Source organism: Talpa occidentalis, unplaced genomic scaffold, assembly GCF_014898055.3.
Source record: "Talpa occidentalis isolate TD23 unplaced genomic scaffold, MPIMG_talOcc4v2.1 talOcc4.14, whole genome shotgun sequence".
NCBI lineage: Eukaryota > Metazoa > Chordata > Mammalia > Eulipotyphla > Talpidae > Talpa > Talpa occidentalis.
In genome coordinates, this window is record NW_023601433.1 from 73801677 (window position 1) to 73816076 (window position 14400).

General features: G+C 42.0%; 1 protein-coding gene and 1 long non-coding RNA gene across 5 annotated transcripts in view; one reads left to right on the top strand and one right to left on the bottom strand.

The window, feature by feature from the left end:
* The window catches only part of PITPNB (phosphatidylinositol transfer protein beta), a 63648-nt gene extending 62827 nt beyond the window's left edge, over window positions 1–821 (bottom strand). The window contains exon 1 of the mRNA XM_037510795.2: window positions 748–821. Within this exon, the coding sequence (XP_037366692.1) occupies window positions 748–767 (20 nt within the window). The 5' untranslated portion in view covers window positions 768–821. The remainder of the gene's footprint in view (window positions 1–747) is intronic.
* Window positions 822–7616: 6795 nt separating this feature from the next.
* The window catches only part of LOC119244803 (uncharacterized), a 58504-nt gene continuing 51720 nt past the window's right edge, over window positions 7617–14400 (top strand). For all 4 annotated transcript variants that reach the window (XR_005125143.2, XR_008551859.1, XR_008551858.1 and 1 more), the window contains exon 1: window positions 7617–7739. This is a non-coding gene — a long non-coding RNA (uncharacterized LOC119244803). The remainder of the gene's footprint in view (window positions 7740–14400) is intronic.

Sequence of the window (14400 nt, forward strand, 5' to 3'; positions counted from 1 at the left end):
TCCCCTGGTATTCACAACCCTTGTCTGTGGGAAATGCCTTAACTCTTCAACAAAATCACTTCACCATTTTGATGCATCTGGAAACCCTTCTATTTTGACCAACTGTTAACTCTTCATTTCAACCTCGTGAAGCAGGTGGAACAGAGTGTCACCCTATCTCAAAGACGTGGAAACTGAGGCTCAGAGCAGAGAGTGAAGGCCCTCCAGTCCAGTCGACCGGACCGACCAGACTCCGGACTCCCGCGTGAAGTTCAGGGCGCCAACATCCCACCTCGGGTCCCAACCTACACTGCAATCCCATCTCTTGCGAGCCACAGAAGGGCTCCACCCCAGAAGACAAATCAGTCAGACCCTCCGCGTCTACCCCACGCTCCGGCTACCGCAGAGCCGACCGGCAGGTCTAGTGCGCCCAGATTCAGACTGGGGGTGGGGGGCTGGGGAGAAGGCGGGTCCCAGCGGAAACTCCTGGCCGCGCCTTCCAGAGCCACGCGCTCCAGCCAGGGACTGAGCTGCCTTCGTCCCAGGGGAGGATCGCGGAGTGTCTACCGCACCATCTCGGCCCGTCTGGGGGCGCGCAAAGAAGGGGCCTGGAGTGGGCCGGGGGCGCGCGCCTGGGGGAGGAGGCGCGCGAAGGCAGCGGCCGTGCCGAGGTTCTAGCCTTCTTAGAAATATTCCGCCGTTTCTCAATCAATGACTTTCCCACCACCGCAGTCCCGGGGACGCGCTCGTGCCCGCCGATCCACTCACAATTCTTTAATCAGCACCATCTTCCCGGAACCCCTCACAGCTGCCGCCGCTAACACCGCCGCCGCTACCGCCACTCAAGGCGCCTGCGCGGCACCGCCTCCCTGCCCCCTGAGCCGCCGGGGCGCATGCGCGTCCACGCCCTTCCGCCGCGACCCGTCGCGTCAGCGCGCGCGAGGGGCTGGCTCCGCCGAGTCGCGCGCCCCACCCTGGCCGCGCGAGGCCTTACTGCGGCTGCGCCGCCGGCTTGCGCGCATGCGGCTTCCCCTGCGCCTGCGCGAGTTGAGCGAGCGTTGTTCGCTTGTCTCCTGCCAATGGCTCCTCCCTCCACCCGAGTTCCCTCGGGATGTCCCTGCAGCCTAGGCTTCCCGGTGAGTTTTTCAGTTGGTTCCCTGGAAGTCGTTTTCTGGTGACGGATATTAAATTTTCTCTCACTCCGGAGGGAGGAGGTCCTTGTTGGCCCTCACCTCACGCCCGAACGCCGGCGACGCCAAGTTGTGTTCATCCCGGTGGCCCCGTCAGATTTCTTAGGAAGAGGCTCACCTGGTCCACGGCTCACGTGTAAGGTCCAGAAGTCCACAGCTCAGGGCTCGTGAGTGTAGCCGCCTGACTGTTACTCACCTTACCATGTCAACAGCTGTAGTCACACAAGTTGCCAACGCCTGAAGCCACCCCTGCCCTAGAACCCAGAATCCCACAGTTGCTGTTGGCGCCACAGGAGGAGCAGCTGACACCCGGACGCAGTAGTCCAGGGGGGAAGGAGCGAACTTGTTGTGGGGAAAAGTTAATTACAGTAGATGCCCCCACTAACCTGAGGCACAGACACCCTGGTTCCAACCTGAAAACCAAAAGGTGGACCTCAGTAGTAACCCAGGGATGACTCCATAGTTATGTGTCACGTACAACTCTAAGCACAGAGAATACAGCTGGAGGTAAAAGTCACAGTTCCTGTTTGTAATGGCAGGAAGGACCACAGTGCAGGTTTTCTAATATCCAGCAGACCGGGTAAAGGAGGAATCGGAGTCCTCAGTGGCTTTTGCAGGTTTTTATTTAGATTACCAGCTACACGGCAGGCAGGGGTGCTGGGGGGCCGGTAGGCTGGCAGGCCTCCCGGCCCCCAACAGGTCTACACTCTGGGCTCTCCAGCCTTCTCTCTGCTTCTGCTGCTACTGCTTCTCTTCTCTGCTTCCCTGCTTCTACTGGCGTCCCCGTGACGCCGCCCTTAAAAGTTCAGCCTCAGCCCAAGTGAATCCCATCTACCTATGACCAGACCCTACTCCAGGTGTCCGCCATCAGGCATTGCGTTCAGGACCGCAAGGATCCATCATCTATCCTGATGGCAGGAGGGCAGAAAAGCCTGACATTTTTCCTTACCTTACACTGTTCGCACGTGGAAATGTGAGGGAATTTGGCACAGTGGCAAGTGCTGTGCTGTAAATAAAATGAAAAGTAGGAGGGAGACCCAGTAGTCAAGAGTAAGACTCTGAGGAGGCCAGATTTGAAAGGAACGTTATAAATAACTCAACCTGTGAAGAAATGGGAAGGGCGTTCCAGTTAGAGGAAAACATAGCCTACGGCTTGAATAAGCTTAGAGTATTTGAGCAACAGGTAGTGGGCAGGTGTGGCTAGAACTTCTTAAATGAGGAGGAAGAATAGGGTGAAATGAAACAGATCACTAGGCCTCAATAGAGTGAGTTGTAAGAAGCATGGGAAGCTGTTGAAAGGCAATTGAATAAAAATATGAAAACGCTGCTATATAAATCTATATGGTAAACCTGACACTGTAGTACAAGCAGTTTGGACTGCCTCCCAAAAAAGTAGAATGAAAGAGTAGCCAAAAAAGCTAGAGACTTCTTCCTCAGGCAGTCCCTGAATTCATTGTGTTTCTGTTATATGTGAAGCTCTGTAACGGGAAGGATTCAAGGAAACCCATGCTCTTCATTTAAAGGATCTTAAACGCTGGGATTATGTTGGAAATATATGCCAGGTTCTGTGCTGGGTAATGGAAAAGCTTCATTGCATTTCACTCTTAGAGCAACATTTTGAGGTAGGTATTTTAGCATGGTTTAGAAAGGGCGGAAAATGAAGTTCAGAGAACTGCTAAGTGACTTGTGCAAAAATCACTCAACTTGTTTACAAAACCAGTTTTCAAATCCAGGCTTTAAAAACCTCAAACATCTGATCTTTTCAGTACACTTTTTTCTAGCTAGGAGCAAAAAGTTGAGGCATGCATACAAACTTTAAAGAACTGTTTTCCATTATGGGGAAAATGGGTTATGACCAAAATCTATAAGATATTTAGAGAAACTACAGAGTTGAGTGCTGCGCCTCTTTTTCTTCTCAAATTTCAGTCATTTGCCAATCATTTACATAATTAAATTCTGGGGGTACAACTTCACATCTCCTTATGTGCACATTTCGTTCACCTTCCAACAAAGCTCTACTGCCAAATGCGCTATCCTAGTCATTCCTCTGTACCCTTCCCCCTATCCCTCATCCCTTCTGGTAATCCCTATATTTTTCACAGAAGCTATGAGTTGTTTTTGCGTGTGTTTGCCAGTTTGTTTTGTCTTCTTTGGGGTATTTATGTTCTGCAAGTGAGTGGAACCATGCGGGTAACTGTCTTTCATATTCTGGCTTATTTCACTTAGCCTAATTACCTCAAATTGCATCCATTTTGACCAAAAGACACTATTTCATCTTTTTAAATAGTTGAGTAGTATTCCATTGAGTATATGCATCACAATTTCTCTATCCCATCATCTGTTGTTGGGCATTTAGGTTGTTCCATATCTTGGCTATTGTGAGTAACACTGCTATGAACTTAAGCGTGCATGAATCTTTTTTGTATTAGTGTTTTCATATTTTTTGGTTAAATACCTAGAAATGGCATTGCTGAATCATATAGCACTTTCATTTTTAGTTTTTTGAGGTGTCTCCATACTATTTTCCATAGAGACTGCACCTATTGATATTCCTGCCAACAGTGAATGAGTATTCTCTTTATCTCCACATCCTCATCATTATGTTTCTAGTCTTTCTGATATAGGCCATTCTCACAGAGGTAAAGTGATAGTTCATTGTGGTTTTGATTTGCATCTACCTTATAATACATGATGTTGAGCTTTTTTCATGTGCTGGTGGACACTTTAGAGAAGTGTCTAGGTCTTTTGCCTGTTTTCGGATGGGATTGGTGATGGTTTTGTTGTTGAGTTGTCAGAATTCTTTATATTACATTTTGAAAATTAACCCCTTGTCAGATGTATGATGTGAGTTGCTAGATTGTGGGTTGCCCTTTTGGTTTGGTAATGGTTTTTCTCATGGTACAAAAGCTTTTAAGTTTGATGTAATCTTGTTTGTTTTTGTTTCCTTAGCCATTGAAGTATCCAAATGCATCTCTGTAGTTGATATCCAAGAGAGTGGCCCCTGTGTTTCCATTTAGGTAGTTTTGGTTTCAGGTTTTATATTCAAATCTTAAATTAATTTTGAATTAATTCTTGTGTATGGATTTAAATGATGTAGTTTCACATTTTTGCATATGGCTGTCCAAGTTTCCCAATACCATTTGTTGAAGAGACTTTCTCCATTTTATGTTCATGGCACCTTTGTCAATGATTAAGTGTCCATATTTGATGGGTTTATTTTTAGACTTTCTATTATATTTGTCTGTGTTTCTGTTCCAGCACCATACTATCTCGATTACTATTGCTTTATAGTGTAGATTGAAGTCAGGGGGTATGATAGCCATTTCTCTTTACTCTCAGGATTGCTTTGGCTGTCCAGGGTCTTTTAGTAAAATTTACATTCAAATTTTATAATTTGAATTTCCTTGAAAAATGTCATTGGGACAATGACATTGCATTCAATTTGTAAATTGCTTTAAGTAATATGACCATTTAACAATGCTTGTTCTTATAATCCATGAGCATAGACTCTCTTTCCATTTCTGTATGCCTCATGTCTTTTGACAGTGTCTTACAGTTCTCAGTGTACAAGTCATTCACTTCCTTTGTTAAGTTTACTGCCAGGGCCTGAACCCAAGATGGCTGTGCTCTTGTTGAGATCTATTGAGATCATTGAAATCATTGATATCATTGCTTCTGTGCCTGTTGTATTTCTATTGTGCTTCTCCTTTGAGAACCATAGCCAAAGAAAAGATGGAGAGGTTTGGAATAAGAACACTGGTTCTGAAACCGAAGATCCTTCCTCGGGGTTTCAGTGCTTGGCCCCAGAGCAGTGCTTGCAGGCAGCGCAAGCAGCAATGACTGGTGGGCATTTCACAGATCACTACCAGTAGCTCCACTGGGGCTCAGGCTGCTGGCAGAAGCCAGCAGTTGTTCCCTTAGCACATCACCCCAGAGCATGCAGCCCTTGAGTCCCCCTTACAGGAGCAGCTCCAATGCTGTGTCTCCCTCCAGCTGCAGACAGTAGAAAGACCCGTGGGTTTGGTGCCTGGATTGTGGAATGGACTGATCAGGTGTGAGCTATGAGATGACTGGCAAATGTTCCAATCAGACATAGGATTGAAACCAATCCAATCACATTGGTAGGTAGGGGAACGAAGAAAGGAGATAAATAAAGCAGGGCAGAAGCCAGCTCAGAGGACCTGCTCTCTGGTTGCATTCCTGCTTGGCTGCACTTCTGCACTCTGAGACTTGCTCAGACAGGACTCACTTGGGATACTTTGTACAGAATACTTGCTCACTTGTACTACTCTCAGAAGCATCCAGCAGCTGACCTCCAAGGGAAGAAGAGAAGCTGAAAAACTTTACAGAAGCCTGCCTCTGACATTGCCTGAAAGGAGCACCAAGCCTCGGGGCCTGGTGTCTCAAAGAGCTGTTTGTTGTTGGTGTGGGCCAATAACTTAAAAAGCTATAATGCTAATGATTGGGTGACTGGCACTAGCTGCCAGTGCTGCCCAGCACTATTGATGGGTGGCTAGCATTCTGTGTCCCAGTCATCTTTTGGAAGCTGCTGATTGTCCAGCATCACTTTGTGGCGGTGCTGCCTCCGTTGTTTGGTGCAGTGTCTGGTCCTGTGCATCCCAACCTTCAGACTGTTACTGTGGGCTGCTGCTTTGACACCATTTCAGCAATCCCACCTGTGAGCACCTCCAGCTGCAGCTTGCCTGCTGCCACGAACTTCATGTCCTCGTTGATGGGACAAAGCCATCTGGAATGAGCGGCTTTTCGTTTAGGACTTTTGGATACTGTGGACACTATCTGGGGTGAGATGGCCTTGGAGACTCTTTGTTTTCCCCATTTGTTAAATAAACCCATCGTTGTTGTTCCCTGAGCCTGAGTAGTCTTGCAGTTGTGCACATGGGTGAAGCCAGTAGTTGTCTTGTTTCTGATGTTAGGAGAAATGCATTGTTTTTCACCATTGAGTGTGATGTTTGCTGTAAAGATGTTATTTCACTCTCTTCTAGCCTTGAGAGTTTGTGTTGAAAAATCATTGAAGGGCCTCCCTGGTGGCGCAGCAGTTGAGCGCTGGGCTGGAAGCTGTCCGCAGCCTCTGCAGCGCCGGTTCTATCCCTGGCTGCCGCGAGGGTCCCACGTGGTGCGCAGACCTCTCCTGCCGCGCCCGCTGCTCCCCTTGGCGGTGTGCTTCCATCCTTCTGCCTGTTCTGCTCCCCGCTCTGGCTCTGGTGAATTCTCTCACCCTCCCACGCTTCTGACTGTGCCCAGGGCTTGTGTGGATAAATTAATTAATTAAAAAAAGAGAAAAATCATTGAAAAGGCAATCAAGGTGTCCTTATGTGTAACATGCTCTTTTTCCCTAGTAGCCTTTATTAATTATTCTTTAGCATTCATTTTTGGTACTCTAACAATAATGCATTTTGGTGTTTATTGTTTTGCATTTAGGAATTTGGGTGTTCTTTTGGCTTCCTGGGCATTCATGTTTATTTCTTTCCTTAGGTTTGTGAAGTTCTCAGCTGTTATTCCTTTGAATAGGTTCTCTGCTCTCTTCTCTCTTCACCTTTTGGGATATCCATTATCCTAATATGTCATCTTCTGATGGAGACTGATATTTCTTGTAGGGTTCCTTCATTTCCCTAAGTTTTTATTTGTCTCTTCTCACATTTGAGTCCTTTGGACACTTGTATCTTTAATTCCCCAAATTCTTTCCCTCTTCTGCCAGCTTAAATCCACTCTATATGCTTTCCCTGTTTGTTCTCTCTCTCTCTCTCTCTCTCTCTCTCTCTCTCTCTCTCTCTCACACACACACACACACACACACACACACACACACACGTGTGTGTGTGTGTGTGTGTATTTAAGTAACCCCAGTCTCTTTAATAAAGAGCCCTTTCTGTTCCTGGATTTTAACTGAATTTATTTTTCTATGTTTGATTGAACTTCTGGTACGTCATTAAGTTTCCTCATGGTTGTTATTCTAAAATATTTTTCTGTTAGGTGCTCGAGTTTTATATCCTTTTTATATGTTTCTGGACTTCTTTCAGCTTTTCCATCGTGTGTTCACATGCTCCTTGTTTCCTAGACTTGTGTAGTGCCTCATTTGATTCTATTGGTGTGCTGTGACTTTTTCTTTAACTTGGTAGCTAATGCAGGAGGAGATACTGGAGTTCAAGGACTTGGTCTCTGTCTTAATGGATAGGAAACCTGTTCCAGGCAGAAGAGTTTTATGTTCCCTGTTTCACTGTTGGGTCTGGAGCAAGCACTGATTGCTGCTACCCAGAGCCCAAGGTCTAGGGCCCTCTCCTGCTTCCTTCTCCTCTCTGTGGTATTGCAATAGGTCTCTCTGTTCTATCAGCAGAAACAGAGGATGAAACTCTACCACCCATGCTGCCAACAGCCAGATTCTTTGCAACTGAACCAAAGGTCCCAGCACCCATCTATGTGTAAGTCTGTACTCTCCTTCATGGATTCCCTGCACATGATCTGTGCGCCACACTAGCTGCCTGATGCCCAGCTTGTTTGGTTGACTAGAATGGCCATCCCTGTGAACCACCAGCCTCCAGGAAATATCTGCAGGTAAGTCATGGTGAATTGGTGAATTTTCCTCTGAGTAATACGTATTTTTATATTTCTTTTATATATTTATATTTTTCTAGTTGTACTTAGGGGAAAGGATTATCCAAACCTCACTACTTCACTATGTTGTGAGTGGAGTCTTCTTTACCTTCTTTGAAGTCCCAAGAGGGTAATGGTAATTGTCAAACTTGTATGTAGTCATTTTATTCTGTAGTTTCTTGCAAAAATTATGCAGGCTGAAAATATAAATTTCTTTTAAAATGTTGTGGATATATTTGTGGTTGATATGCTTTATCAGTCATTAAGAAAAGATGTTGCAGAGCATTTCTGTTACTTCTAACAAGTGTTGTTGTCTGCGCAGTTGCTGTTCCTAGTTAGTACTCAGATATTTATAAAATAATTGAAGAGACAGTGTGCTGGATGGGCATAACCCTGAACAGTATGAACATCGTCTCCTTTTTGCAGCTAAAGATTTATATTAAAACACCCCAGGTGGAGTAAGTAATGAGTTTAGATATATTTATTGAGGGAAAGAAAACACTAATTTGAAATTAGCTAAATTTATAGAAAACATGAAATTGATGTAACTCAACAAAACAATTATATATTACATATGCCTAAGAGATAAAAATAGCAGAATGATGGAATATTAAAGAGGACTAGAGAGTAGGAAAGATATGAACCATCACCCCCAAAATGAGAAAGATGGACATATGAAAAAACAGTTACATTTGAAAAAATGGGTTGTGTGGCATTTTCATGTTTTAAAACTAATGTTTTATCTTTTGCATTTTTGCAAATATGGACAAAAGATGGGATATAGCTAATTAGTTAATTGTCCTTGGTGGTAGAAAAGATCCAACCTCTTTGTTAATGTCTCTTGTTCTAACTTAAAATTCTCAACAAATATAACCTTTACACACAAGATGTACCACCAAATTTAATTAATACAAGTCTCACATAACCACAAAGAACTCTTGTAGTAAGAGTGTTGGTAAGTTTTAATGAGACAGCAAAAGATCCCTGAACATGAAAAATGTTTGTAATGCTTATGTTCTGCACTAATTGATACAGTGCAACTCTGATCAAAGAAATTTGAACTGTTCTCCAAATATAATTGAATTTGGCCCTGTTTTAAAAAAGATTTATGTATTTATGCATGCAAGAACTGGGTACAGGCCAGAGGTGCTGGGGACGAGAGGATTTACCAGAGACAGAGTGGGAAACAGAACAGGCAGATTGACTGAAATACACTGCTGAGGGGAGCAGCGGGCGAGTCAGGAGAGGTCTGCTGCGCCATGTGGGTTGCTCCCTGGCCGGGGATCGAACTCACACTGCAAAAGCCGTGGACAGATTCACAGCGCTGCGCTCAACCCCCTGTACCACTAGGGAGGCCCTTTTTTTGGTTTCTAAAAGCAGACATTCTTAGCCTGGGATCCAAAGACTTTTGGTGGGGCCTCCCAGGGAATTTGTGAACCACTGAAATTATGTACACTTTGCTTACTCTTTATCTTGCCATCCTATTTTCTCCATTCCAGAGTTATCTTGATTGACACTATGTCTGTGAAAGCTGGAAATATTCTCAATATTTTGTCAAACCTTAGGACATAGATCATAATATTATACCATTGTGGGAGAGATAAGTTCGACTTTAGTAGAAAGTCCTTGACCTGAATCCTGACTCTACCACTTGCTGGCTGTGTGCTATGTACCTTGAGTAAATTAATCTCTCAGGGACAAAATTTATTCTTCTGTAAGAGAGAACTAATATCTACAACATAGGTTCATTGTGAGGAATAAAATATATGAACTATATAAAAGACTTACCTTGCATACCACCTCATATGTAATAGGTGTTCAGTGAATGGGAATCATTGAAAACTTAGTTTTTGGAGGGCAGAATGATAATTTAATATAAAGGTTTTTTGCCCTTCATCTTCCTTCATCCCTACGGGTATTTACTATTATTAGTCACTGTTCACCCCAATGTGTAAATAAGAATGCATATATGAATATCTTTACCCTTTTTTTAAATCTTTTTTTTAAAGATTTATTTATTTTTATACAAGAGCTGGGGTACAGGCCAGAGGCATGGGAGGGTGAGAGGATTCACCAGAGACAGCAAGGAGCAGAACAGGCAGATGACCAAAATACACTGCTGAGGGGAGCAATGGGTAAGACAGGAGAGGTGTGCTGTGCCATGTGGGTAGCTCCCTGGCCAGCTGGGAATCGAATCCACGCTGCAGTGGCTGCGGACAGCTTCACAGCACTGCGCTCAACCCGTTGCGCCACCGGGGAGGCCCCCTTTACCCTTTAATCTGAAGTGCATAATATAAATTTGTTTTTCTCTGTCATCACCAACATTTGGTAGTCAGAGTTTTTCATTTTGCTACTTTATTGGTTTTAAAATACTATTTCATATATTCATTTTGCATTTTCCTACAGGATGAGACTATTTTATGTTTAGTGGCCTTGTTTTTATCCTTTGGTAATTTTCCTATTTCTGTTTTTTATGGTAGATGATAACTATGTATTTAAATGCCATTTTGGATTTGAAACCCACTTTTTAATATTTTCTTATGTATTACTGTGTTGCTTTGTTTTTGACGGGGTCTCTTAAAACTCTGTAGCACTGACATTATGGGTCAAACAGTTCTTTGTTGTGGTGGCCATTCTGTGTATCATTTGGGTATTTAGCAGTTTCTCTGGCCCCTATTCACTAGATAGAGTCCTACCTACTAGTACCACCCCTCCATTCATCAAAAATGTCTCCAGTCATTTCCCAGTATCCCCTGGTGGGGGCAAACTAGTGATTGAGAACCACTAGTTTTTAGTGACTCTGTTATTATGTAGTGATACTGCAGTTATTTATCTTTAAGAAAACTTTATCCCTCTAACAGTTTGAGTTTTTATTATATGCCAGTTTCTAAGTGCTTTACATTACCTAATCCTAACCCATTTACTCATCCCTGTTTTGTGAAAGAGAAGTCTTGTTCATGTCTTTCAGTGTGAAGAAAGTGTTCATCATCTTTACTGAACTATAATTTACGTAATAAAATTAGCCATTTTAAGTGTATAGTTTGAGGAGTTTGTCAAATAGATGCTTCTGGTATTCCTTGCTGTAATCAAAATACATGACTTTCCATTGCTCTGAAAGGCTTCCTGTGCATCTTCCTTGTCAGTCCCCTACAGTCCTAGCCCCCAGCATGCACTAAACTGCTTTGTGGCACCATAAGTTAGACTTGCTTTCTCCCTAGTTTCATTGAATCATGTAGTATGTACCTTTTTTTGGTTTGGCATCTTTCATTCAACAGAATGTTCTTGAGATTCATTAGCATTGTTGTGCATAGCTTAGTTCTTTCTGTTGATGAGTGATGTTCTAGTGTATGGCTATATCAGATTTTTCTAAAATCTGTTTTTTTGATGTACTTATGAGTTTGTCCCAGTGTTTGACCATTGTAAATAAAAGCAGCTACTTGTATTTGTGCAGAAGTCTTTTTGTAGATAAGTGTTTTCATTTCTCTTGAGGTAATCTCTCTTACAATATTTCTAAGGGAAATATATTTCCCTTATAATATCTATTTCCCTTATAATGATAAGAGAAACTGCCAAACATTTGCAAAGTGGTTGCTTCATTTTACATTTCCGCCAATAGTGTATTTAAGAGGCCTGTTACTCCACATCACCATCAACACATTTTAGCCATCCTAGTGGATATGTTGTGGTATTGTACTGTGGTTTTATTTGTATTGCCTAGAAGACTATGATTGTGAGCATTTTTATGTGCTTATTGGTCATTTGTATATCTTCCTTTTTGAGGTGCATGTTCAAATTCATTTTTAATGAACTAGAGTGAAGGCAAGGAAACCAGTTACAGTGTTTTACACACATCTTTCATCTGCTTTTCTTTTTCTTTTATTTTAATTAATGTTATACTTTTATTTTCCTACATTGTTGTTCATTTTTGTATAATATTTAATTTCTCCCCTCAGGTGTAGTCTCTATAATTGTCCCAGCACCACAGCACATGTGAACCATCACCATAATCCCTTGTGGTTTTCCCTCCCGTGTTTTGACCTTTCTCTGTCCACCTCCACTGCTGTATGCCTCAGATCTGTAGTTTGCCAGCAAGTTTTCTTTTTCCTGATGTTCAGTTTCTTTATATTCCCCATCAGTGAGGCCAATCCAATATATTTTTTTTCCTTTCTGACTGACTTTGCTTAGCATAATCCCTTCCAGCTCTGTCCATTTTGCACAGTTGCATGAATTTATCTTTTTTGATCACTGAGTAGTATTATATTTGTACCACATCTTCTTGATCCATTTGTCTGTATTGGGGCATTTAGTTTGTTTCCATATCTTAGCTATTGTAAATAGTGCTGCAGTATACATGGGCATGCAGGTTTCTCTTTGAATTAGTGTTTTTGTATTCTTAGGGTATATTCCCAGGAGTAGTATCACTGAATCATACGGCAAATCCATTTTTAATGTATTTAGGATCCTCCAGATATCTTTCCATAGAGGCTGGACCAGTTTACAGTCCCACCAGAAGTATAAGAGGGTTCCTTTTTCTCCACATCCTTGCCAGCATTTGTTGTCAGTTTTTTTAATACGGGCCATTCTCACCAGTGTGAAGTAGTCTCTCATTGTGGTTTTAATTTGCATTTCCCTGATTTTAAGCCTGTTGAACATTTTTTCATATACCTATTGGCCATTTGCATTTCCTCTTAGGAGAAGTGTCTTTTTAGGTCTTTTGCCCATTTTTTTGACAGGGTTGTTTTTGTTGAGTTTTGTGAGCTCTTTGTAGATCTTTGAAATCAGTTCCTGATAAGTTGTGTGTATGCAAATATTTTCTCCCAATTAGTAGGGTGTCTCTTCATTTTGATTATTGTCTCTTTTGCTGTACAGAAGTTTTTTAGTTTGAGTAGTCCCATTTAGCTTTTCCTTCATTTTCTTTGCTTCTGGAAATGAATCCCCAAAGATGTTTCTGAAGTGTATGCCATGGAGTGTTTTGCCTATGTTTTCTATGTATTTTATGGTTTCAGTTCTTACATTCAAATCTTTTATCCATTTCGAGTTTTTTTTTGTGTGTGTATGGTGTGAGGTAGTAGTCTAGTTCACTCTTTCGTATATAGCAGTCCAGTTTTCTCAGCACCATTTATTGAAGAGACTATCCTTGTTCTATTGCATATTTCCCTTTTCTTTATATCCTCACCAGCACTTGTTTTTTGTTTTTTGTTTTTTTTTTAATATAGGTGTGAAGTGGTATTTGTCACAGGTGTGAAGTGGTATTTCATTGTGGTTTTGAGCAACATTTCCCTGATAAGTGTTCCCTGATGAACATTTTTTCATATGTCTGTTGGCATGTCTTCTTCAGAGAAAGGCCTTTTTAACTCTTCGGCCCATTTTTTGATTGGGTTATTTGTTTTGTTTTTGTTGAGTTGTATAAGATCTTTGATATCAGACCCTTGTCAGATGTATGCTATGCAAATAATTTCTCCCATGCATTAGTGTTTCTTCAGTTTGGTTACTAACTCCTTTGCTGTACAGAAGCTTTTTAGTTTGATGTCATCCTGGCTATGTCTCTTTTCCTTCATTTTCTTTGCTTTTGGAAATGAGTCCTCAGAGATGTTGCTGAAGTTTATGTCAAAGTGTTTTTCCTATGTTTTCTTGATATTTTATGTTCTTTATGATCTGATACATTATATCTAGATGGGCCTCCCTGGTGGCGCAGGGGGTTAAGCACTGCACTATGAAGCGATCCACAGCCTCTGCAGCACTCCACAGCCTCTGCAGCACGATTTTGATCCCCAGCTGGCCAGGGAGCAACCCATGTGGCGCAGCAGACCTCTCCTGTCTTGCCCGCTGCTTCCCTCAGCAGTGTACTTCGGTCAATCTGCCTGTTCTGTTCCCCACTCTGTCTCTGGTGAATCCCTTTACCCCCTGCATTTCTGCCCTGTACCCCAGCTCTTGTATGTATGCATAAATAAATAAATCTTTAAAAAAATATTTCTAGAAACATGACTAACCCCACTATACAATGCTCTAATTTTTGTTTATACAGTCATATGTATTTTAGTGAAAATGATGGGAAATAACAATCTCTTATGATTATCTTCATGGTATGTTCCTCTATTTCTTTGTAAAGATCTGTTCCCATCTAGTATCCCTTGCTTTCTGCTTAGTGATCTTCACGTAGCATTTCTTGTAATATGTAATTTCCTGCTGATGATGCATTTTCTTACATGTAAAACTTGTCTTTAACTTTTGAAAGGTATTTGTACTTGATATAGGATGCTGGATTTTCGATTTATTTTTTAAAACTTTTAAGATATTCCCTTCTCTTCTGACCTCTGTTGTTTCTGTTGAGAGTCAACAGACATTTGGAATCACTCATTATTCCCTTTTGTGTATGTTATTTTTCTTCTGCTTTCAAGATTTTTCTCTTTAATATTGGTTTTTATTATTTTGACTATGGTTGTCCCAAGACATTTTTCTTTTGTATATATCTTTCTTGGGGTTTGCTGTCTATAGCATATTGAGTCTGTTTTGGGCCATTCTCAATTCCTTCAGATACGTTTTTTTTTTTTGTATTTTCTCTCCTTCTAGGAATCTGGTTACATCGTGTTATACCTTTTCATGTTACTCCACAAATTCCTCA